The following is a 26,881-nucleotide window of genomic DNA, read 5'->3' on the forward strand; positions in this document are numbered from 1 at the left end:
GACGATACATGCACGATGATTAGAGATGCGCGCGCATAAGGCACCTCCACCCTCCACCGTGTCAATCCACGCACACTCATGCATACATAGAATATCTATATATACGTGTACCAGTCTGTAACGTAATACTGATAGTTGGTAAAGTAAACGTTTATTATGGCCGGGTTAGATATGTATTGCAATCCTCCCATATAAAAAAGGAAATAGACTGATAGTGTAAACAAGGTATAAATTAATAAGTAGAGTGAAACCGATAGAGGTGCTAGGATGGATTTTTAATTTTATAAATATTTTGAGTGACTAAAATTAAAGATGTTTATGTTGTTGAATTTCAGAATGCAAACGTTGTAAACTATACTCAATTATGCTACTTCGTGTAGAAACCTATTATCTTAAAGTGGACTGCACAGCAATCCAGACACGTATAGATTCATGTATAGATTGTGTAAGAGTCGTAATCACTAAATCAATTTAGTGAGAAACGAACAAAGGCAAAATCTACCTAAAATCTATCTTTGCTAAACGTATAAAACAATGAAAAATGCTAATGCTAATGCGGATTTGAAAAATAAAAATTTAATAGTAAGTAATTCTAGCTTATCTATTTTTAAAACATACAATTTTTATATTGATTAGATTAAAATTTTTAATTCATGATCTCGGTTCGCTTGGCTGAGGTTTTAAAAGATATCATCTAGAATTAGTTTTTTTAAGATAATCGATAAACTAATTATGACGTAAGATAGTTTGTAAATAAACAGCAATAACTATTTTCTCTACCATTTGTTAGTTCGTCCTCAGGGGTTTTTACCCTACAAAAAACATAAAATAAATCTTAGGTGTTAGGTCTTAGCATATCCAGATCAGAGTTGTAGTAAAATCGTGAAAATGTATTTATGAAAAAACCATTCGTAGACCAATCGTTAGTTTGCGAGACAAACTAACAGCCCTCATGATAAAATCAAAGATAAATTAATAAATTAATTAATTATTTAAAAATAAAAAGCTGATTAGACCTATGACTGCTGACTCACGGCCAAACATCAAAGTAGCGCACATGCTTCCCGTATTACTCCAGGTACCCCAACTCGCATCTCGTTTACCTCAGAGTAACTGAGCTCACTGCATCAGATCAAACTAATTAGCATCGTAAGTGATTAATTTCTTTTCACATTTTCGAAATAAAAAGTTGATTTTAATTCTTTCAACGTAGACTTATACTTTTGTTGGACATTATCCTCTCAAGAACTCTTGTAATAAGAGCTATATTAATAGGAATAGGTTATTTACTGGAATAATTGTCAATATTAACTATTTGTTAGAAATGGATTTTTTTAACCTAAATAAATCTTGAAGTACTTAAAATTTTTGGTTATTAAAAAAATTACTCATTTCTATCATAATCAACGCAGCTCTTAAACGGACATTCTTAAGTAAGATTATACATGTTGGAATAGTTAACGTTGCTGGGTATTGGAAAGCCCTTTTCAGAGCGCAGTACTTTTTGACGTTATTTTATACTGACTTTTCCGGTGCATGTGTTACTGTAATGAGAAATAATGTTTATTACTTTATAACTAATGGTTATAATAATATTTTCATTGGACAGAAGAATTTTTTTTATTAACGAAATTTTCATTGCACGGAATTATTAATGAGTTTTGCCATCTTTACCAACTATGCATAGTTTTCTTATAATTTTTTCAGGTCAATTTTCGTTGATTTCTTGTGTCCCATAATATAAACATGCTGTGACTTACATGCGCTTATTGTGTCGCGATTTTCTGTAGTGTGCATTAACTGTGCCGACATTATGCCTTCCAGTTCTGCCGTACGTCCTACTGACATTATACAGTCATTATGACTACATTTTCAATATTATTTCATTCTAATTATTATTATTATTATTATTAAAATATATCAAATAACATTGTAATTATTTGAAATTAAAAATAGTTGTATTGAAAAATATTTAAAAAATTGAGAATTTGAAATGTCTAAACATGAAGCAAAATTGCTAACTTTGAAACTAAAACAAAGAAATAAGCTATCTAAAGAAACAAAAGTTTCATTTTATCGTAATAGAGTTGAGCCTTTCCAAAAATACTTTAGTGAAGGAAACTTGTAATGATGTTTATGGTCACATGAATGAATATATACGAATCCAATGATTGTAGGCTATTTATAGATTACTCTAAACGAAGCCTCAAAGGCGGTGTTATTACATAATACAAATGTATATACTGCAATACCCGTAGTCCATTCGGTAACGCTTAAGGAAAAGTTTGAAAATATTGAGATGGTTTTAAATGAGATTAAATACACAAAAAACAATTGGCAGATTTGTGGCGATCTTAAAATACTCACACTAATTCTGGGCAAGCAATCTGGTTTTACGATGTTTTCATGCTTCCTGTGCCTGTGGGACAGTCGTGATTGTAGTAGTGATCATACTAACAGAGATTGGCCAGCTTGAGTAATAACACAAACCGGATCTAAGTACATCATAAACAAACCCTGGGTTAAGTCATCTAAGATTCTCCATCATCCTTTGCACAAAAAATTGGTTTAATGAATTGAAGCCGTGAGCACGAGGTGAAATGAATTTTAGTTGGTGTGAGAATAACTGTTTTATTAATCCAAACTAGGACTTACAAATATAGCGCGGCTCGGCTTCAAATTGGTGACCCTGACGTGATCTGGGTGAACAAGTGTAACGCGTGAAGTAAATCGTCATTCCAATCAGTGCAACACAATCCCTCTTAAACACCTACGACCATGACGGACGACGCTGCCGCCGCCGCTACTGTTGCACCGATCGTTAACGTGCAAACGCCACGACACTTCCGTGCTCCACCGTTCACGGAAAGCAACGTGAAATTATGGTTTCGGTTGATGGAGGTTGACATTAAAAAAACGAAGGTTGGGCGTGCGCTTTCCCTTAAACAAACTCATTAATGCGGACGCGCGACCATCGACGTTTAATGTGTTTATTGCAGATGGCCATAAAATCTCCGGCATTTCGTTCAAGATTTATGAAGTTTTTTTGTATAAAACGGTAAGCTTTTGGCCAACACGTGGAGGGAAAAGGCACGCCACAGAATCAATTTGTAAAAGCTTTAGATAAGAAAGGACTTTAGCTTACTAATTCAATAATTTAACTGTTAATAGCTACTGTTTAGCTTACTTAGTTAAATAATTTTCAGCTTTATCTAGTGCAAAATTGAAAGAAGGTATCTTTGACGGCCCTCAAATTTTCTCACGGTATGAGTTTTTTTAGGTTAAGGGGTTATCGAGTTATGGGATTAGTGGATTATGACGTTTAAGGTGAGTGGTTACGGAATTTTGGTGACAGTTTTATCGATAAAGTAATGTAATTGATGGCTTTGATGGTGTTCAGGCCGCTCGGTCTAATTGCGGAAACCTTTTCTCTTTTTTCATTTTTCAGCATGAATTTTTAATTTGGCCATTTTCTTGCAAAACCAGTTTGTCGAAGGCAAGGAATGTATGACGTCACTATTTTGACAAACAATATAAATATTTTGTGTCCTATCCTTACAATGTAGTTCGATGACAAGTCAAATCTTGCTGTTGGTTAACTCACAACACGATTGTTGATGATACTTGCTTTCTGCCTACAACCTATTTTTTTTACCTCTCCAGCTATCCAATTTTTCTTTTACACCACATCTTGATCTCTTAACTAATTGACTGAGGGAAAGACACGATTGTGTACAGGTGAATTTTAAGGTATTTTTTAAGGTTAAAAAATCCTGACATGCAGGGGTTAAAAGGGCTGCGGATTTCTGCTCAGCGGGAAAATTACACGGGAATATCATTATGATATATCATCATGGCGCAGAAAACAAAATTTTTTTATGGACCTATCAGCTGACCCTCATAGTTGAAATAATTTTTCGTCCGAAAATGAAGAAGACAAGCGGCTTGTGCGCCAATTCAATCGACGGTGACTGCTCGGAAATACTTTACGACAATTAGTTTAACAATGACACACACTTGTTCGTTTTACAACGAATTAAGTAAAAAACTGCATTAGTTGCTCGTAGCACATGGTTCGCAGATCAATTCCAAAAGGACCCATACGTCTACTCGATCAAGCTTCTACAAAATGTGAATGTTGATGAATTGAAGGAAGCATTGAAATTCATTCACACCGGAACCAACCCAAATATGGCTAAGAAATTACGCATTATGGCTAATCAACTTGGTATGCAGAAGCTTAAAATATATTGAGAAGTTCTATGCATAGCAACTCCTATCGTTTCTGAAAATTCAAAATATACAGCTTAATAGCCAAACATACATTCAGTTGTTATAATATTGGCAGTATATAATTTTTATTATTTTTCACATGTTTTAAAGAAAAAAAAAAAGAACACTTTTCCACATATGCAAATAAGAAGAAAAAAAGCCCTGTTCATTCAGCTGTTGAACCAGCTGATGAAAACATGATTCAAACACAATTGAAGCTTCCGAGAAGAATGAAGAAGGTGACGATACCATTGACCCGACGTATGGACGTATGTATGAACACAAAACCTCGTATACCTGGACTATTATTATTAGTTTCAGGCAGAACAATTTAAGTCTTGATCAAGCTACTTATTAGCATGTATTTTCGAGTAAAAATATTAAGAATGACAAGTGACCGCACACAGTAGTAGAGTAACCAATCGAGAGCAGCATTAACGAAGACAAATAGTGACAGGCGAGAGCAACTTAAAATCGAATAGAATTCGTTGACATATTGGTTCATAAGTGTTTGGTCATAATCAAGTAATTGCAAATTAAGAACAAAGAAAATCATTTGTATTTAAAAATGTATGGAAAATCGCACGTTAGAATGTACGCTAGGCATTATTCCTTGTCGAATGTGTGGTTCTGACGACACTGTGGTTTTATATTTTCTATATCACGAGCAGCTTGACGATTAGTCCGTACAGTAGTAACTGGGGCGTTACGATGATTAATACAAAAGTGATAAGTTATTCTTGGACCATCAGTAACTACAGCTTGAACGATTTGAAGCAAGGCGAGAGTTTCAAGTCACCGATATTTTCGGGAGACGGAGGCGACGAGTACCTGTGGCAATTGCGATGGTTCCCAAAGGGACGCGCATTCCAGGACTATTGTGAGCTATTTCTTTATTTAAAAAACAAGACAAACGTCACGATTTCCTATAAGTTTTATATAATAGATGTAAACAACAAAAAAACCTACGCTCGCTCGGCTACACAAAAGTTTTCCGAGACCGAATTGGGTTGGTTTGATTTTATCAGACAGAGTGATTTGCGAAATAACGGCAAAAATTTGTTGCCCGATGATACTCTAACGATATTCATCGAAATCACCGTGCAAGAAGGAACTAACAATCTGTCCGGTAACTGTCGATTTTCTGATACAGTTTTGTTCGACGACTATTTCACAAAATTTCTGGAAAACAATTTTCTAAGTGATGTGCAGTTGAACGTAGGCGGTCAAGTGATTCAAGCGCATCATGTGGTTTTAGCGGCGCATAGTACCTAGTTTTCCCAGCTGTTCGTTGCAAATCTAAAATTGGAAGCCATTAAAATTGACCAAACAGTTGATGTTATGTTAATGAGGCAAATAGTGCGACTTATGTACACGGGAAAAATTGATATTCCCGACGCTATGGCAAAAGAACTACTGAAATTATCTGATCAATTTGGCATAGAAAAACTCAAGTTGATTTGCCAAGAGACCTTATGTAAATCCATGAAACCGATTAATGCCACGGACATTTTGGTACTTGCTACACTTCACAATGCTACAAATCTTGAAAAAGAGGCTTTGAATTACAAAGCAGCTCATGCTGGGAGTGTTGTTAATACTCCTGGCTTCATAACATTCGAAAAATCATATCCGAATCCGTTCTACCTGATTTTTCGTACATTAGTGAGTAAACAAACTTTTATCAAATCATAAGAAGTAATTGTTATTTTCGTGTAATTTTTAAGAATTATCCATTGTTAACGTTAACATGTAAGGTAAATATTCCATATATTAACTTTAAAAAAATTTTAGGGTTGCTTAATGATCTTATTGCAAGTTAATTTGCTAACCATCGCAAATTGTTCATTCACGAATTTATATTTTAAGTAAAATGTGTGAGATGCCCCACCATACGTTAAAATGTTGGGAAATATCATTTTAATCAATAACTTTTAGCTATCATTTTGTAATCAAGCAGTAACTCCTATGTATTTTGTAAAACGAGAATAAAATTTTAAAAACAAAGATCAGTTAATCGATATATAAATGTGAAGGCAAAATGATAACGACCACAATTTTTTGGAATATATTTTTATTGACGAACATTATTACTGTTTTTCTCGTCAGGAGAGTGGTGCAATGAACGGAGAACAAAAAGTACAAACACTTATTACCAGATTTGAGAGCATCCTATTTTCCAAGTCAGTGTTAGAGAGGATGTCGGAGTACCGGTCACTATAGATTCATTTTATAGTTCTATAATATTTAAATATAAAATATATATTTATTTATACTATATATGTGTATATATAGTTATAATCTGTCTCTTTCCCAATATAATAACGTACATTTCTTTCTCTTTATTTCTCTCCTCTCCAGTTTGTTTTTTTTTTCTTTTAAATAGATCATAATTTTTTTTATCTTTGATTTTTCAAGGCCAACGTAGAAATCACACTAGAATTGGTAAGCTTAGTTTACTATACATAGACATTTTCTTTTATGATTTGTTCCTAGACGTAGAGACCGCTGTAACTGGTAACAAGACATTAGACAGCGAAGCGCACGATTTTTCTTTAATTCTTTCTTTCTTTCTCTCTCACTTTCTCCCTCTGCATAATTATTTACAACTTCGTAATAAAAATAACGGGTCTCATACTGTTCCGAGTCTTGTTAACCATTAGCGGCGTTGTTCGAACGCATTTTTTTCATTATAACGAGAGAAAAATAAAGATTCTTACTTTTTCTTCTTTTGATCTTAGCACTTCCATCATTACTTTATTTTTTTGTAATTTCTTCAACAAAAACATACATTAAATTTTGTTAAATGAACAAGTTTTTTTTGTTAACGAACCACAAAATAGACATTTACAAATCTGTACAAAATATATATAGCGTCGACGTCCTCATAAATGGTACAATGCATAGGCAGTGGCGAATAGGAAAATGGTGTTTTTGTTTTTTCGTTACTTTCGTAAACAGAAAAAAATACGTACAAAAAATTATCATTTTGCACGTCAGTTTGCGTCCAGTTGATATACAAATTACAACATTTTAGGCAATTACCACCAATTGTTTTATTGTACGCTGTCGCTTGTGCGCCGAGAACATTGTACAGTTTGAAGTATAAAGAAAAGTAGGAATGTAGAAATATAAAGAGCAATATCTTATTGAGATAAACTTTGGTATTTGTTATGCGTGGGTTAGCGATCGATACTAGATTCGGTTTGGTGCCTCATGAATATTTACACACAAAGAAAAAACGTATTTACGTATATGAAAATACTAGTAAATTAAAGTAGGCGTTAAGAGAAAAAGAACTATTATTAATAGTAAAAAATGCGGATAGTAAAAAGTAATGAACAAAAATAATAACCTGTAGAAAAACAACTATTTTGTATGCAACAGTGCTTGGCATGTAAGTAGTATCGAAATTCAGAACATTTTTGAATTCTTCTCGAGAAACTGTTCTGCCTTTATAATAGTAGTACATATAACATTCAACGTTAAAGTCGATGCCAACCGTTTCCGCTTAGTAGAAAAAAAAATCGATTAAAAATTAGGAATTAGATACAAATTATATAAAAATGTAATTATTACCAACCAATTTTGGAAGCAGTCTCTGTTAAGAAAGAACATACAAAAAGAGTCGTTAAAATTATGTGCTATATGATTTTGGTAGAGCCAATCAGCGATGGTTTCGCCAAACGTCGCAAGGTACACATTTTAACACACACTGTATCGAATTCCTTTTACGGAAAAAATTAATAATATACATATATAATGTACTCTCTATAAGCCGGCAAAAATCGAAAAGATTTGTGCAACAGTGAAAGAAAAAAACATTTAATAATCGAAAAAGAAAGTTAGGTAACACGATTCAACTAATACTTACAAAATAATAATAATAATAATAATAATAATAATATAATAATAATAATAATAATAATAATAATAATAATAATAATAATAATGATAATGATAATGATAATGATGATGATGATAATAGCAATAATAATAATAATAATAATATGGATAAAGATGTGCTCGCTTTCGCTACTTAGAATCTTAAGTAACGTTAAACGATTTTCTTCTACAATCTAAAAATGTTGTTATTTTGTTTGTTTGTCTCACCATCTACACACTCAACGATAGCGACGTGGCATATCATGAAGCTTCACGCTCTCGTAAAAGTTAAAATTAATTTACATTTTTCTCTCATTTTTTCTTTTTGTTTTCTTGCTCTGCTCTCTATACATTGACTACGAAGAGAGATTTGTCTCTTACGATCTACAAATAAATTAGTATCTTAATTAAATACTTTCCAAATACAACTTGCACAAGTACTCTCACAGTCAGGTTTACAGGTTTTAACACATATACACGGCTATGCATATGCTATTATCGATGCGCGTCCAGAAAGATAAATTTTTTACTCTCTTCCTTTTTCCTATCTTATATAGAAAACATATAATAGGCGCCTGTCTCTATGTATTTGTACCGATCGTTTATTTTCTTCTGTTTCTCGCCTCGGAAAACAAATAGGTGACATCGACAACGAAAAGACGAAGAGGTGAAGCACGACAGAAGAATTTGTGTTTTTTTTTGTCATTATTTTTTCGCTTGCTTCTCATCGACGTCGAAACTCTCTTCCGTGAAGACGCTCTCTCTCTCACGGTAGAATTTAATCATTTTCCTTTGTCCAATTCTGGCGTGACAATCGATTGTTTCTCTCAGACCGTCGACGCCTGCTGATTGTTATTTTCCAAAGTGATACTGGTCGAGCACTCTTTCAACATCGTCCTCAGTCGAAGAATTTCCTTTGATGCTGCCGCGAGATCGCTCTGTAGTTGCAACTCCTTCTCCCGTAAACGCTTGATGTCTCGTTGACACGTCTATAAAGAAATCGCAATTAATATCAGCCGGGTAAATTGAATAATATCATTTATAAATGTTGTCGAATTGTAAATGTTATCGACTCGTTACTCACCACATTCTGCCTCAACAAGTCCAGCTTGTCGCACTTGAGTCTCGTAACTTCTTGCCTGAGACTCTCCGTTTCTGTAGCTGCTCCAGCGTTGTCCTTGGCAGCACACCTTGCTTCGTGAGTTTCGGCCGAACTCATACTCTCCAGTCCCGTATCGCTGTCGGGATAAACCGCCTGATCGAGCTCCAGTTCACTGTTGAGCGAACTGTCGTCACTCTCGGAAATAACCCTCTGTTGAGATTCTGGCTTCTCTAAACAAGCTGCAGCTGCTGCCGCCGCCGCAGCCCGTTCTTCCCGTCTACGTAGATTCTCGTGGGTCAGCCTTTGGAAACTCGACGTCGACGACGATGACGAACCCACAAGAATTACGTTACTACTACTACCGCATTTTTCAACTACTGTCGTGTTACTGTCACTTGGTAAACCGTTTAACGAGCTCGTCTCCCGTTTGTCGTCCTCGTGCTGCACTGTTGTTAGGCTACTGTTGTCTTGGTTTTCCGTATTGGATAAACTGCTGTCTTGACTGCCTAGACTCGGACTCTTTCGATCTGAGTCCCTGAGAAAAAAAAAATGAAATCGCATCATTAGTTATATTCGCTCGATAAGCATGACTGATTTTCCTTCAATTGAACGTGGCATTTACCTCCTGAGGGTCAAGTCTGGCGATCCCAGTGGACTGGACGGTTCCACACTTCTCTTGCCACTGGCCAATTTACTTGTCGACTGTCTGTTACTAGGTGGGCTTGGTTCCAAACTCTGTGCTTTCTTCGACAACTGCTGTGGTACACTTTCCGTCGACGCGTTTCTCACTCGCGAGATCAATGCTTTTCTCACAGTGTCGATGAATCGCGAGCCACTGCCACCAGATGCTGTGCCGGATACGTCATTCGAGGTCGGACTGACCGGGCAATTGCCTAAGAACGAGCTGAGATTCCCTGCTGTCGCACCTAGGAATTCCGCTGTCTTTGTTTGTAACTCTTCCGTTAACGATTCCAACAGAGCTGATCGCGTTCTTAACTGGAAATTTTTACGAGGTCGTTAATCGTCGACCGCAGGTAGATGGATTTACACTTTTTCTCATTTCTGAAATATTTACCTCCAGTTTGGAGAACTTTTCGGCTTTGTAAGCAGCGTTCTCCGCGTTGACGAGTTTCGTTAGTAGAAACTCTTTGAACTCGACTCCTCGTAAAAATACTGCGGGTGTTGGCAGTGTTGGGCCAAACCATGGAACGTCATCTCGAGCTGTTATGCTCACCTTGTACCTGGAATTTCAAGAGGATTCACTCTTTCTAGTTTGTCGACGAAACGTTGCTTTATTCGCGCGAAGTGGATAAATAAATTGGGCTGATGCAGTTCTTAATGGATTAATTAACTGAAGATATGAGAGCTTTTATTCGAAAAGTTGAAACCGAGATTTTCAACATTAAGGCAAAGCAATTACGTCTTAACAATCTCGTTTGATTTTCGTGTTTTTCCGATAATCGATTTGTAAGCCCAGCGAGTGCCTTCCGCTCGTTACGTAAGCCAAAGAGTCAACAACAGTTACGCAATCTAGACAGCGCGTTTCGACGAGTTTCCACGATAAATTATTACACCGCGAAAAACAAACGTTGACCTACAAAGTTATCCAATTTTCAATAACATCAAATTATAGTTGTGGAACGAGGTTCAATTAGAAAAGCAAACGACGTTGAAAACTTGCAGCGTAATTACCTGGTGTTGGGTGTGCATGGATCGACGACCTGCACGACGATGAAAGCGTGCAAGAAATGACTGGCAATCATGTCGGGACTGAACGGCGTCGGTTCCTCTTGGAATATTATAGCCACGATGTCGTTGCCAATGTGTCGTTTGCGTTGTAATTGTTGGGCGTCGCCCGGGCTGAAGGGTAACATCGAAGCAACGTGGAACAACACTTCGCGGCCACGGAACACTTCGTAAACCGCTGTGTCGCCCGTTTGGCCATGTCGAGTGTCCAGGCCACCTCGGTATCTGTGAGAAGTAAAGGTTCGTCGAGTTTTTCATCGCGTTCAGGCAAAGACGAGGCCGCGGCCGCGCGCAAATCCGATTAGACGCAGCTTGCTCACCCTTTGTGATCCTTCAGGTCGATCCTCTGTCCAAGCAAATCGAGAAACTCTTGGAAGGCCGGCGTTATCTGGCGGTTGCCGAACAGTTGCTCCTCGGTCACCTGTCGCGCTCGCTGGTGCAGCACCCCGAACTTGTAGCGCGACACCAGGGCGTGCTCGTCGTAACGAGCTATCAGCGTGCCGGCGCCCGAGCACACCACTGGCATCAGCGTGCTCACCTGCAGTCCCTCGTTTATCGCCTGCAACCAGATTTTTCGTTTCGACTTGCTGGGAGTCGGGAGCTCTTTCGTGCGGCGCGCGACAACGACCTTCGCCGCGGCCTATTTTTAATTCGACGATTCACCGAGCTAACGAGAATCCCGCTGTGATGTAAGACGCGAAAGGAAAAAAAAATCAATTCGACGTGTCCCCCGCGCGATACATTAGCTAATGCAGCGAGCGAGCGTTACCCAACGCAATCCACTCGCAAAAGGAAAAACAACGCGCGCACGTAACTCCATGCAAAGAGAGCTTCCTCGGGCAAATTTGCTGAGATAGGCGCTGGTGTTGCCAGGTCACGCGAGCGATGTCCGTCCCTCGTGCGAGCGGCTGTATCGTGAATTATTCAGAGAATCCCTTCCTTTTTCCGCGCCTAATTTACGAATGTGCGGCGCGAACAAATCAGCGATCTAGTAGGACGCGTAGAGTAGGTTGCGCGCAGCAACTAGACACACAATGCGGCGAGGGAGATCGCTCATTTCTTTTCGCTGGATCACAGCCCGTTCGAAGGTTTGCCGCTGCCCTCGTGACGAGGCTTTTTCTTACTAGCGACAACGATCCTTCTGCAGCGGAAAAAAAACGTTCCCCGCGCGCTTGCGAAATAGTGATTTCAATGCCGCGAGGAAAACAAAAGCTCGCGCGGATGATTAAACGACAAAGCACGTGTGCCGCATGGATTACTTAACGTTGCTTCGGTTGTTTCTCTGAAGAAAAAAGAAAAAAAAAAAAAAAAGCTGACGCTGGCCGAAGTGCAGGTGGCGGCCGTGAAACGTATTGTTTATCTTGGACTGCGGCTCGGCGCGAGCGACGCTCATTAAATATTTATACCTCCGATCGGACGCGAGAGACTCTGCGCGTTTTTTTATCTTTTCATAACACGGCGACGCTGATGAGCGTGAAAAGCGCGCGTTTTGGAAAAGCGTCGCGAGTTGAGGTTCACCGTGTCGCCCGCGAGTTCGCGTCGACGTGCGTGGAAAACAGGTATATATGTCGAGTGACACCCTGGATGAAAAGATTGCACTTGTGTATTTGAAATAAAGACAAAATACTGCTGGATTTTCTTATTTTTATTTGACTTCTTTCACGCTTTAAAAAAGAAAGTAGTAATAAAAAAATTCCCCGGATAAATTCTGTAGCTGAAAGTAGTTCGTGTCAGCTTTCATGAAACGTAAATCATCCCCCGTTCGTGCCGCGACAAATTGCATTTTTATCGTCCAAACGCCGGCTGGAAGGATAACACGTACCGGAGAGATATACTTTTAATAAGCTCTCTAATCAAAGTGCGATTATTCGATATTCTTGCAATCGATAGACGACACGAGCGGAGATTGAAATGAACGAGACGTGGCGTGGTCTAAAAGCAAAATTTCCTTTTGCCTTCCTTGCACCGCGGATTCTAAGTTAATTGAACAGAGTGACTCAAGTATATAGCAGCAGCTAAAGCTAAAAGAGATTACCCGCTGCCACTCTCGGGGTAAACAGTAAAATTCTCGCGAAGTAAACAAGTACGAACTTGGAGAATGTTAATTACTTTCCTTTTTTTGTCGGCTACGACGCAAGACAGCGAGGAGAAAATGAGATTCCATTAGGGAATCCGCATAGAGAGTAACGTAGATGTCCGAGAGTAAAAGGAAAATCAATCATTACGAATTGACGTTGAGTGCAATTGGCCGTATAATCGTCGCTACGCTTCGATCGGCAAAGTAAAACGTTTTCAGCAGCGGCGCGCAATACGCCTATGGAGGCTTTTTCAAGGACGAATGATCGAAGGAGATGATTCTTATCGTTCGAGGGATACGCGATTCGATTTTCCTTCAAGTGTGTAGCAGATTACATTCGCTGATCTGACTTTATGGAGCGGCGAGTTTAAATGTTCTTTACCGAGGAAGATAACAGTTTTTTTTACCTTGACCATTTTCGCAGGTGAAGGATTAGGTCCGAGTACGGCAGCAGGCACAAGTTCGTGCGTCGAGCCGACACGCAATCGCAATAATACCCTCCAGTGCTCTTGGCCGGCGACTGTTTCTGCTTTGACCGACACCAGCACCGGCCCGTTATCCGAATCTCTTCCAACGAGGTTCAAGTGCTCCTGTAAAAAATAAAGCGTCGCGTTATACTTTACGGTAATTGCGCTGCGGTACAGACGAGACTGACTTTGTCGTATAATAATAATAAGAAAAAGAAAAAAGGAAAAGAAGGCATCGAACGACAATTGTCTTTGGCGAGGTATCAAAAATCCAAGCAGAATGATTCATAAGCTTGCGCGCGCGGTAAAATGCTGTTAGCAGTAGCTCTCGCTGTGGAATTGGAGATGAGGTTACCTAAATGGAGCCGGATATTGATTAGAATGGGGTTAGATGTTATATATCGATTCGATCGATCGCTGGGATAATTGCTGGATTGCGCCTTGGACGGAAACAGCGTCGCCTTGCCTTCGACTCTACGTGTTTTTTCCCGTCAAATCAGCTCGTCACGGAGAATTCCATTGTTCTTGGGCGGTGCGTGCGTGCAAAGTGCGAAAGGGACGAGATTGAATATCGATTCGGGGACAAACTTCCTCGGAACCTCGCGCGAATTTGAACCAGCTGCCAATAGAAATAAACGTCGAGGCGAGCGCACAGAAGCAAAAGTGGCAAAAGCATCGACGAGTCGAGAGCAAAAGCCGGCGATCATCAATATTCCGAGGCGCGCGCATTGTGAAACTAGCATGCGCGATCAAACGCACGCGCGGCGAGTGCAGTGAATAGATAAGACATTGCGTACACGTACGCGAAGCTCATTGTTGTTCGCGAGGACAACGCACCTGCAGCCCATTCGAAAAAACGAAAAAAAAGAGACCCCCCTCCCCACGTAACCGCAACGCACCAATGCACTCGCTCTCTCTCTCTCTCTCTCTCTCTCTCTCTCGTCCTTTCACTCGCTCGTGTTACAATGAGCGATTTTTCGCGTCGCGAGCTACGCTGCATACGCGCGGGGTCAAGTTCTCCCGGCCTAATTTACCTGTCGCGGGGGCGGATTGTTTATCTTCAATTAAGTGAGCGCGGCTCGATTAGCTCGCCGCCTCAATTACCGTCTTGCCTTCAGCGCCGCGCGGTAAGATTGCGCGCGGGCCGATTATCGAGTTTCGCTCGGCGCCATTGTCGAGTCTTGAACCGACCGCCCGCGGACCCCATTGTGCGCGTCGCGCGCGCGCGCGCCTCGTCAATGCCCGCCGATATATCTGGCCATCGATTCGTCGAGTCGTCGTTAATTGAAAATCGCGCGCTGAGCACACGGCGATGCCAATTAACGCGCGCGACCGAGTGCTCGGCGTTCGATCATTAAGAGCATCATGCAACGCTCGGCGTCATCGAACCGTCGCGCTCTATACCCCGAGCGTCGTCGTGACTCATCGCTCTCTCTTTCTCTCTCTCGTTCCGCGAATGAAAATCGATGCACCGCCACCCGCGTTTTCGCTGACGTTTCTTCTCTCTTTGCGGAGCTCTTGCCTTGTTCCATGTCGTGGCATACAATTATTGCAGCGCCAGAATAACAACGCACATTCCTAAACGCACGCTTGGCTTTTTTCCCCGTATAACCCTCGAATGCTTCGTATGCTAAGTGACCCGCTCAACTGTGTCTTATCTAAATTATAATCTCGCGCGCGTATTAAGTCGAAATGTAGGTGTAGGTCGATTTTCTTTTCTTTACAGGTAACGGCGAGCGGAGGAAAAGGAAAAATAATAATAAAAATAAAAAAAAAAGAAAAAAGAAACTACACACGCGACCGGCGGCCTTTTTGCTCTCGTTGCCGTCAATAAGTAATACGCTTAGGCATTCAGCCCAGTGGCCCGAGGCACCGCGAACGCGAAGCAGCTTCTTTCAACGGCCGCCGGTTCGCGAAGAAGAAATCCGTGTCGACTGCTCGGGCGCCTGATTTTCTGGGTTATCGTCGAAAGTGCCCGCGCTCGTCGGTCGAAGCTTGCGATTGTCCAAAGCGAAAAATTGCGTTGGCGAACGAAGGCCGCGTGCTTAGATGCCGAAGATGCGCGCATCGGATAAGAGAAGTAAAAAAAAAAGAGGAAAAAAAATGAGAGTTTGCTAGTGCGAGGAGGAAGCTATATACCCCGTGTATGTGTGTGAGAACGTTCCCACTCCCACGCCTCGTAGTACTCTTTTCCTGCCGTTCTCTCTCTCTCTCTCTCTCTCTCTCCCTCTATCTCTTTATCTTGCTTCTCTTTACGCCGCTGCGAGCTCCTTCGTGCTCGTGGTTTTTAATTTTTCCTATATGTATAAGACATCCCCCTTTTCACCTAATTCTATGGTTAAGCAGCAATACGTACGTACGTAAACTTAACTCTCCCGAGTAAAGGCGTTGAGAGGTAGGCCAATTAGCGAGTATATGCTGTCGATGACGTACCGGCAATGCGAAAATACTCGACCAGAGATATTGTTCTTCATAGACGGAGAGCGTAAAATGCATTTTCTTTTTTTTCACCGTATTTTTTCTAACGACCCGACGCGCCGTATTACCATTCGTTTTCGTCTTTCGATTTACACGATTATCGAGAAATTCGTCTTCCGAAACATTGCTGTTTTCCTCGAACGCACATAGCTAAATAATAATCGTACGATTTTGTAAAAGACGTTTCAAGATTCTTACGGTCGATAATACCGTACTCCATTACATTCCGTCATAGCCCCAATCAAATAAAGAGAAGTAATCAGCTATTAAAGTGTATTAAGAAGACAGCCGTGATCTATTTAAGGAAAGCAAAAAAAAGAAGAAAAAAAAGGCAGCGTCTCGTCGGTAGTCGGCAGGAAAGTATAACGCGGTTGCGTAACGCAAGCGCAAAAATTCTTTGCCGGTGAGCTGTCGCGTCGGCGGAGAGAGAGAGAGAGAGAGAGAGAGAGAGAGAGAGAGAGAGAGAGAGAAAACAAAAGCGATTAGCCAAGTATCGCGAGAGTGCGAGCCACTCGGCGGGTGTAAAAATAACAGAGCGGGCAGAGGGGAACGCGAGCGTCGAGCAGCGAAGCGAGGCAATGAAATTGTAATTAAGGATTAGCGAAAGTACAGCGAAGCTCTCTCCGAAATGAATTATGCATCGGGAGATTAGCGCCTACGCGCTGGCCGTTCCTTATCGCGCGGAAAAGGTCGAAGGCTGGAGAGGTGGCGGCCCGGCGGGGTACAAATGCCTCGGGCGCGCGGTGTCTGGTCGTCGCGCGACGGCGACGCCTGGCAATAATCGACGGACGCGCGGGCACTGGTAAATCTCGCGCCTGCCGAGATCGAAAAGCGGCGTCGTGGCCATTCGCGACGATGTTTGCTTTGGGTAAGCCCGTAAATTGCTCGGAGGAAGTGCTTTCCAAGCCATTAACAAGGACCTTTCGAAAACGTCAAAACTGTTTTGAGAAGGACCGCCGGAGCGGGGCTTTCTATTTCCGTGGCAGCTCCGCGCTATCTGTCTCTGGGCGTTTCGTTTACTCGAAAGTCTGTGCCGTCGTCGGAGAGCGCGCGCGCGCGCGAGCTTACGTCTCTCGATGTTGCTTTCGTTAGCGTCCCAGCAGCTTCGTCGCGCCGACGAACAGAAAGCAAGACTCACCCTGCCGACGAAGAACCGCCTGTAACACTTCGCAGTGTCGTCCTGATCGATGCGCGGCTGCCAAGCGGGCTGCGCGGGCAGCAGCGCCCTGCCGGCCGCGTCCAGTGCGTGCCTGTGCTCGGTGCCGTCCAGCCAATAGCCGGCGGGCGTCACGACCATCGGCGGCGGTATTGCTGTGGCTGCCGATTGCTGGAGTGCCGCTTCCATGAGGGCGCGGCCCATCGGCGCTTCGCCCACTGGCGACGGCACCGGCGTCGGGCTGCCGCTCGGCTGCGAATTCGGACTTGCGCTCGTTGTCACTCGCTCATCTCGTGAAGTCTGCAATTTGACAAATGTCACGGTCAGTGACGCGAAACAGCTGTCTTCTTTCTATCTGCTGCTACGAGCAGCAGGCGAAATGTCAGTGTGTTTTCGAAAAAGTAAAGACAAAAGGGCAAATCTGCGTGGCCAAGAGTGAAAATAACTCTTGCTGGTTCGACCGCCATCCCCATCGATCTATCTTTCTTTATCCTAGAGATTTCTCCCCCCCCCCCCCCCCCGACTTTCTTCGTGTCGTGCGGCAATAAAAGCCGATGTTTATATTATAGTAACTGTTTCCATTGTTTCTCGCTTGCGCGAACGGGACTTTGACTTTTCTAACAAAAAGAAGCAAAAAAAGAACGAAAGCAACGCCAGGAATTTGAAAATTCCGACGTACTGACGCGCGACCGAAAATGTCCCGCTTTCACGTCGACGTTCTACACGCATGCATATCGCAAAGAATTTTGATAATTAATTCGATGTTCGCAACGACACGCACACCTGCCGTGCGTTGCCGTTTGGCTTCTCGTGCGCGCGGGTGGCCACCTGCTGTACGTGCGCACACACATGCGACGATCGTTGGACGTTCATTCGTTATTTTACTTGTTCGCGGCTGCATCGAAACTACGGTGTACGCCTTCTTTTCCCGCGAGTTTGTCATTGCGCCACAGACGCGCGGCACTTGACGATAATTCGACGTCGGTGCACGCGCAGAGAGAAAAAAACATTGCTTTTTCCTTTTTTTCTTCGCACCTCGGCGACGCGAAGGGGGAAGAAAAAGCATCAATTAAAATTTCCGTCTCGGGCTCGCACCATTTGCGAAATGAGCACGCGCGTATGTGTACGCTCGTTAAAGGACCTCGATTTTCCTCTCTCTCTTTTCGGTTTTTTTCTCGTGGATGGTTAATGAGGGGGTGCGCGCTGCGCGACGAGGGCGTATGTCGCGCATAAGATTTTCGCTCCGCAGTATTTTCAAAAACGTACCTTCTTCTTTTAGGATTTCCGCGCGAGTCGTGAAAGCGAATTAACTAGTGAAATAGGTTTAGAGAAGCGTACAAAACGCCATTTCAAGATTCAATTTACAGGGAAGATCTGTTTCGTCACGCGACTGAAAATTCCATTAAACGAAAGAGCAACGACGGAGACGCTATCAATCTTGGAAAATGAAAAGTAAAAATAACGCAATACATTTATATATAGCGCTGTCATGTCGAATACAATGGGATATATTGTGACACAGAGACGCGGCTTATAATAATCCACGTTCAGAAAACATAACTGTAGTACGCGTACACGTCTGAAAGTTTTCCCAATACACATCACACAAGTCAGGCAAGTTATGTATCCTTAACTATCAATTATCACGTTTTCCTCACTCACGCTTTCTCTTCGTCCGCACCCGGAACGACAGAGTTCAATGTAACTTATAAATGTAGTATCGCGGGCTTAAATCTAAATGCGACTCGCGCTAATTTTGCACCAGGGAAAAGACCATGGACACTTGTAATATTAGAAATCACCTAGTTACTCGGTCATCCTTATAACTTGTGTAGAAAAAAGGTGACAGCGGCTTCAAGAATTAAATTCTTTACATCAACGATTCTTTTTTCTGGTTAAAATATAACATCTCTGCCTCTAACTGATATTTTGGTAACTTAAAACATGCAACGGTGTCTTTAAGTAATAGCGAATCATTTGACCAGTCAAGGTTTCTCCATCTTTTTCCCAACGTCACAAATTTTTGTTAGTTGAATTTTCGGAAATGCTACTCGTTCGTTATGAAACGGCCAATGATTTGCCACGTCCAAATAGCACGTATATTACGTGAAATGTTATAGCAGCCCAGACAATCGCATGTTTAATAAACAGTTGGAAATCGCTTCGACCAGCTGGACCCCCGCTGGAGGTTCGGAATGAGAAGGTGAACTTTGGCGTTCGGGGGGCTTCGACCGGCCACGGAGAGGTCCGTGGCGTCCTAGACTAGTCTGTTTATTTGAAGCTCCGGGTCGGTTGACGTTGCGCAGCCCCCTACATATAGCTATATAATGCAGTTGCCCGTGGGGCGATATTGTATGCATGACGCAGAGAGGCTAGATAGAGGGAGGGAGTAGCTCGGTGTAACCGAATTATAACGTTGCAACGCTGTAAATGGGAATTAACGCGTACTTAGTCCGTTGGCTCTCGGTGCAGGCGAGTTTGCAAGCGTTATCATAGTTTATACGCGCGGTCATATCGCGTGCAAAGTCCTTAATGAAGTTACGGTTTGGTAATCTCGAGCGTTCGCGTGCGGTTTGGCGTTGAATTTCAGAATTGAGATTAGAAAAAGAATCGATTCATTGACGTGTGAACGGGCTCGACGTTAACGTCCGCTCGTGGTATACGGCACGTAGCGACGGGATTTTCATGGCGAACGATGCTTGGTCGTCGGTCACCTACGATCAACTCGCAACTCAATCAACGATTTCTGATAAACACGAGCAACTATCGCGAAACGCACTGTATTACGCGACGTCCAGTGACAGAAGGCCTCGTCAATTTCGTTTTCAGCGATGACACGACATCGTCGCGTTTGATTACGTGCTGTTCAACGTCAAGCGTTGGCGACCGTGAAGAGGAAAGAAAATCGCCTCTCGTGCAAAAGAAAAGAAAAAGACGCACCGCAACAGTAATCATCTACAAAAATATCCCGCGTAGTTTAAGAGCCGTAAGGAGAGGACGAGCGAGTGTAGGTTTAAAGATAGCCACGGGATAAATTTAAAGTCCGCGGGGACTGCGCAGGGTGGCGAAGGGTTGGGCTTTTCTACTTTCGGAGAGGCGTGCATGCTCCTCGCGTCGAGACGCTCAGACTTTGACACACTTTGATCGCGAGGAGAAAACTCGCCGACTTCGCTCGCTCCGTCGCCGTCCGTCGTGAAAAGCCGGTACGTCCGAGCATCCCGAATACGGCAAAACGCAATCAATTTAATTATCGACGGTTATGTATGTATAGAGCGGCGCATCCGGCAAAACTCGGGCGCAAAACTTGCCAAGCGCCGAAGAAAGTTTCGGCCAGAGCAAACTTCCTCGCTCGTCCCGCAAGCTTGCATCGTAATTCAAACACGATCCTGTAGCTCCATTCAAATTTTCTCCCGCACTTGCAACATTAATAAAAAGATTGGCTTCATCCCGGCTATATTTTAAATTCGAATGCAGATAACGTATCCTTTGTCTACCTCCTCTTGCGTGTGCCGAGGCTTTTTTGCTTGCAATTGAAAAAGTAGCGCGTCCCAACAATTAGCAGGGAGCTCTGTCCATTAATATTTGTCGATGCCTGCGTATTGGAAAAAATGGCCGGCAGTCGCACGCGCGCTTATTATTCGAGTGACGGCGACGACAGGATGCGATGGGGTTTTTTCTCGCGCCGCGTCGTGGCAATGCATTTATATTGGGATGGGACTGTCTTGACTATACGTACGACTCGAAAGCACACCTATGCTAATTTATCTCATTTGATCTCATCGGTTCGCTGAGGATGCCACATGTCGAATTGCCAGTTACACGAACAATTGTACCACAGACGGGAAGCACAGGAGGAACCGCGATATAGCAGGAAAAAACAAAACCGAAGGAGACGGCGACTGCATCCATTCTCGATCAACTTCAATTTTGTACAGCGTATATAAGAAAAAATTCGACAATGCCATCTATAGATTCGCGTACGCAGCGTCAAAATATAATTGAACGCGCCGTGCGATAATCGCAGGAAACTGCCACGGCGACGAGCGCCGAATGCAAAAAACGGAGAGGAGGAAGCGGGATAGAAGTGAATTATCGCGCGTTGCACTTCGGGCTATTTATAGCCAAAGCTCCGAACTCGCGTGTGTCGCTCCGGGCTTCGATGTCGCCTGCTCTCAGAAATTTATTGAAAAACTCGCGTACGTGCGTCGCCGAGCTTGTATATGAGCGTCGTATGAGACTTGCCGTACGAGAGTCGCGTGCCGAAAGCGAATGTATATCCGCTGTTCGCGAAAGTAAAAGTTGCTCTGTCCACGCGCAAAAGACAAGAGAAAAAGAAGGGAAAAACCGGTTTTATCGCGGCTGACAAAAGATTCGCGCAACTTGTTAAGCGTGAACTTTTTCTCTTGGCGTGCGCGCGGCGGCGTGGATTCGAGGAGGCATTCGCAGGCTACGCCAGCGGCATAACGAGAAGTCGGCGACTTTTTGAATCATTTATCCGTCTCTCGTGGCTCTGTAGGCCTTTGAGAGATCATTAAAAAGAGTTTGAAATTGAGAGCGGATTTTCAGCGAGCGAGAGGCGCGTTTCAATTCGCAAGTGCTGACTAAGGGGCTGACCTTACAACGTCTCCCTTTTCTCGCTGATATTACGCATGTATAATCAGAGCGTGTATTTACACGTTACACCAAGTCACGCGATTTCATTGAAATATCAATGGAAGAGATCTAGTTCTCTTTCCTATTTGTTTGAGCAAATTCTCGCGAAGGGTTCATTTGCGAGTTTCCGAAGTCGACGACGAGTTTTCAGCTGCGAACGGTTTTCCGAGCGGCTCGTTAAACTAGGTTACGATAATCACTCGGACGAACGTCAAAAACAAGCGTCGCGTGCACTTTTATCCCTTATCGCAATTAGGCCGCGCGATCGCGCGATTCGTAACGAAAAACGAAGTCGGCCGCGCCGAACCGAAGCGTCGGTGGCCGTTGCAGAGATGTTCCGCCGTAGATTGCAGACGAACGGGCACAAGGGAAAGAGCTCGCGTCGCGTAACACAAGCGAGAGCACAGCGGAGAGAAAGGTGAGTCAGGCCGAAGCCGTGGAGGGTTGCGTCTAGATTATCTTTTCGCTTGCGGCGCAACGTTTCTCTCCCTCTCCTGCGCCGAGGGTCCTTCTTGTCAACCGAGGCGCACAGTCTAATTAGCCGAGGATGCATTATTTACGCTACGAAAGTGCACGGGGGAAGCTGCCGCTAAGGCTTGCCGCTATTGGCGCCACTGCTGGTTTTGCGTGCAGCTTGCTTTTTTTCCTCTGCTTTTATTCTGGAAAAATCGCGCCAATTTCCGTTGCGCGTTCGCTAATGAATTGCTTTTATTTGGCGCCGCGAGCTTTCGTTCCCGACGTATGGATTAATTTTAGATTATTGATTGTAACATTTGGCATAGCTCGTGCAAATTGGATATTGCGAATGATCGCGCGACTGCGCCACAATACGCTAATTAACCACCCTCGCATTATATGGGCATCCAGCGGCGCTAAAGAGTAAACGCAAATCGATATGCGCGTCGAATAATCGGGATCGAGTGTCTCGATATCGTCGAAAAAAAAATCACACATCTTGACAGGTATGGTATTTCGAGGATGACTAAGGCTCTCGGCTTCGAAACTTGTTAATTATAATCCGATTGCAAACAAACACGTGTCTATCGCTCGACGATTATTGGAGCGTAAGGCACACTATTGGATAGGTATTGAGATCGCTGATTGGCTATATAAACTGACCGTTCGCCCTTTCGCGCGCTGCTACTATCACTACGCGCGCGCGCGTGTGTGTGTACATATATGCCTGCCCTGATTTGCTTCAACTCTCGATTGATTCGTTCGAGGGTTGAGTAAACTTCTTGGCTCTGGCGCGTGCTCCAGAATATAGGCTCGCAGTACAATTGTCAAGGCGAGTTTTCGTGGATCGATCTGCGACGACGCAATAAAATCAGCCACGAGAGAGAGAGAGATAAAAAGAAAAAATAAGTGAATAAAAGAAAGCCCCTCGAAATGCGTTAGCGGGCAAATGAAAACAAATACGGCCGAGTCCGGCGCGTGGTATTATGTACTTTAGCCTACCCTCGAAATAAATAAAAACAAGGAACGTCTGCCGATCGCACCACCCACGCGCGCGTATAGAGAAACCCTAAAATGTAGAGGGAAAAACCGTCCCCGGTTATAAATACCTGCCGGGTATCGCGGCAATGAAAGTTTGGAGCGCGCGGGCGTGTGACGCATGTATTCGCCATGACGAAGTTTCAGGCGGATGACGGTACGCGCATGTTCGCTGAATTATTCGCTGAACCGCTTGGATCGAGGTCGCGCCGCGGGCTCGAACCCGCCAACCCCGAAGCTCGGATTCAGATTGTTTTTCATTTCGCGCGAGATTACGGCTGAACGATACGGTTTATACGGCCGCTGCTTTGCGATTAATTAAGTTGCGCCGGGATCCGTATCGAGAGGGCGAGGAATCAGATAACCAAGCGAGGAGACGCGGCTAACGAACTCCGCGTCTGCTAAGGCCGTAAATAGAAGTCACTCCGTGGAACCTTTGCACAACGAGCGTAATCCCCACGAGGGCCGCCACCAGCACCGCCATCAAACTAATTCAATCCGAATAATAAGAAGACCGAGAAAGTAAGCCAGAAGTGTATTATCTCGAGCGCGTGAGGCATCTACGCACCGGGACAGTGGCCAGAGAGAACTTATCTGACCGCGGCGTTCAAACTTTTGATTGAAACTTGGTCGGCATCGCGTCACTTGGTATGCGACCGTCACGCTCTTGTCAGATTACGCATCGCTAACTACGCTCAACTTCGGAAGGCTTTAGCAAGTTCCTTCGGAAGCTCTTGGGCTTTTTTCCCTCGGCAGAACGCTGCTTTTACGCGCGTTCCGCGAAAAACCGATTCGACGCTAACGACCAACGAAAAACGTGGTCTTGAGAGACAGACTAACGGGTATATAAACTGGCGCGAAACCATTCCTTCCAAGGCAGCAGTGTGCACGCGCACACAAACGCCTAGTTGGCCGTGACTGAGATGCGACTTGACTTGCAACCCACGCGCAGGAGCTCCTTCTGTCCGGACCGAGAACCGCAGGCTATTTTTGAACTTTATGGTTGTTCTTTGGACTAATGATTGATTTATGATCAAGTTATATTTAGAAGCTTTATGCCGATGTCTTGCTTTCTCTTCACAAGTGTCTTTCAAGAAATACGTAGATTTCGATGGATCTTGAAATCGTTAGTGCGATGAGAAACAGATTGCGACTCTTGCGTTATCAATAGATCCATCCCAAAAGACAACTACCACGCGAGAACTCGCATCTAAAACCATTTGGAATGAAGAGAAAAGGAAAAACTCACGCGTCCGATGACAGGAAATCTTCTTTTCCTAGTTCGTTAACCGACGCACACGCGCACTATCGCGCTGTCGGAGTCGCGGTCCTGGTCTGCGTTTTATTAATGCGAAGCCTTTTCATCGCGTGTTCCCTTATCCCGTGATGCTTTTGCAGTGTCGCACGCACGCGCGCGTCATCGGATTGTTATTCTTTCCGTATTTTCGTTTTCGCCGTTAATTAATTGACGAGCCTTTGCGACGATTACCCAACTGTGAGATCACAGCTAATTATTACAGTGGCCGTTGCGCGCGCATTGGTGGTGACTAACCCCCTTGTGCTCACTTGCAACGTGCACTGCTTTATCCCTCCGTGCTTTGGCAATTAGCCGGGTGCACGACGCTTGCTCTCTCGTTACTCTACGCAAGACGTTTTTTTCTTCTCTTCTGCTTCTTAGCTTTCAGAGCGATGTTTTATAATGAACGGAGACTCCTTTTTTTCTTTGCTTTTTTTTTCATTTGGTCGGCTTTGTCGTTAGGTGCTTTGATCTCCTTGTATTTTCGAAGGGAGGGGGGGTGTTCTTGATCTCAGTAAAAGTGATAGATGGTGGCGAATGGGTACGTTGAGTTTTTCTCTTAAAAATTATTAACACGATAAGCTTTCACTTTTTATGGTTGAACGGACGACGGCAAGAATTTTTCATATCATGCTTGAGAAATTTAATTTAAAGTTACATCGACTTATATATGCTATGAATAATTAAAAATTTGCATAGTTAACAGAAATATTGACACGTTAATTATTGATGCATCTTTCTTCCATTCCTTTCTCAAAGAAAATGTCTAATTCTATTAATTCAACGAAAGTCCCGTAACTACTTCTATGTAACAAATAAAGCGAAACATGATTCAAAACGACATCTTTCATTCCAGTCGCACGTCTTTAAAAAAAGCAACAACCCTCTTCCGTGAAAAAAAAAATAAAAAATACCAGTAAGGTAAAAACGTTCGCTTTGACGCATACGAATAATGCAGTCAACAACGAAAAAAGCGAAAAAGAAAGAAAGACAAAAAGAAAGAAAGAAAGAAAAAGAATTCGCGTGGCGCTCACGGCCATGATGAGGAATATCTCGAGCAAGCGACGAAGCACTTGGCTTTGTAACTCGGCTGGTTGCACAAAGAAGAAGCAGCAGCGGTAGCAAGGAAAAGGAGAGAAAAAAACCTCGAGAATTCCCCTTGACTTTTACGCGGTGCGCGTTCTCTCTCTCTCTCTCTCTCTCTCTCTCTCTCTCTCTCTCTCTCAAGTACTGTTACAACGCAAGCACACTCGTGCGATTACCGGGAAAATCTGTGCTCGGACGGCAGAACGCTCCGGAAAAATTTTAACTGCTTTTGGGATCTAATAGGGTTTAATTGTTATGTACTCTCCTCTCCGTAGCCTGAGTATCGTTATTATTTTTCCTCTACTCGCTACGTACATAAGGTGTGGAACAGAAGGCTTTTTCGCGCGGTGAATAAAATGCTATTTCGTTTTTACAAGTATATTGATTTACAAATCGGTTGCCTGGAGAAGCTACACACGATGTTCTGGCCGTGTGCTACAAGGTCGACGCGAAGTAGGTGCACGAGAACAGTTATAGAACAGCTGTTGTATAAATTATCACACAACTGTTGCTTAAATTAAATAACATTTCTTAGACTAGATTGCAAAGGATGCATTTCGGAAATATAAGAGGCGCACTCCTGAGAGATTGGACGTCTGTGCCGGAGCCCCAAAAAATCTTATCAGCAAATCGAATCCAAGAGATTTCCCCGAAGAACAATCAAGAGGAAAAATTATCTCCTGCACTCTTGTCTTTTTCCCTTTTTTTCTTTTTTTTTCCCTGGGAAAACCTATCCGATGCTCGCGCGCGATAAAAATGTGTCTAAGCGCACACACAAACGCGCGCGCGCGACGGGACACACGGAGCTACGCGGGAATCGTGCTTAAGCCCAAAAATACGTGTATTCCTGCACGGGCGTTTTTCTCACGATGAGACCGCAGTCAAGTAACAGTTAACGAACAAAACCATTTGTTTTTTCTTAATGAACGGCAAGACGTCGAATGCATTTTTCGCGCGAGTGGCATACACCTGCACTTGCACCCTCGACGGAGTAAATCTTCGCAAAGGTATGAGTTTCTCCTTCTTTTTTTCTCCTGTTGTGCTATCTTTAGACTATAAAAGTGCGCGCACGCGGGCCATTAATCTTGATGCTTCGTCTTTGCCGCGCTCGACTTTTCGTATTTCATTTTGCCCCTTCTCTCTTGACGCTAATCCAGAAATACCAGGA

General features: G+C 43.1%; 2 protein-coding genes across 4 annotated transcripts in view; one reads left to right on the forward strand and one right to left on the reverse strand.

Annotated features, from left to right (window-relative positions):
* Positions 1-2,778: 2,778 nt before the first annotated feature.
* On the forward strand, positions 2,779-6,495 carry LOC131666077 (speckle-type POZ protein-like). The gene is made up of 7 exons (XM_058938443.1): positions 2,779-2,922; positions 3,000-3,058; positions 4,944-5,152; positions 5,219-5,539; positions 5,606-5,937; positions 6,000-6,029; positions 6,382-6,495. Exons 1-7 carry the CDS (start codon positions 2,779-2,781, stop codon positions 6,493-6,495), a joined length of 1,209 nt encoding a protein of 402 aa, XP_058794426.1.
* Positions 6,345-26,881, reverse strand: part of LOC131666044 (rap1 GTPase-activating protein 1-like) — a 134,074-nt gene continuing 113,537 nt past the window's right edge. For 2 of the 3 annotated variants that reach the window (XM_058938377.1, XM_058938378.1), the window contains 8 exons: positions 17,166-17,483; positions 13,490-13,672; positions 11,326-11,564; positions 10,952-11,230; positions 10,335-10,500; positions 9,882-10,255; positions 9,242-9,794; positions 6,345-9,146 (listed from right to left, as the gene is read on the reverse strand). In XM_058938377.1, coding sequence (XP_058794360.1) covers positions 8,985-9,146; positions 9,242-9,794; positions 9,882-10,255; positions 10,335-10,500; positions 10,952-11,230; positions 11,326-11,564; positions 13,490-13,672; positions 17,166-17,483 — 2,274 coding nt within the window. In that variant the 3' untranslated portion in view covers positions 6,345-8,984. The remainder of the gene's footprint in view (positions 9,147-9,241; positions 9,795-9,881; positions 10,256-10,334; positions 10,501-10,951; positions 11,231-11,325; positions 11,565-13,489; positions 13,673-17,165; positions 17,484-26,881) is intronic. The other variant, XM_058938379.1, reaches the window with a different exon arrangement.

Source organism: Phymastichus coffea, unplaced genomic scaffold (assembly GCF_024137745.1).
Source record: "Phymastichus coffea isolate CEN01 unplaced genomic scaffold, Cenicafe_Pcof_1.1 PCOF00056, whole genome shotgun sequence".
NCBI classification, from domain to species: Eukaryota; Metazoa; Arthropoda; class Insecta; order Hymenoptera; family Eulophidae; genus Phymastichus; species Phymastichus coffea.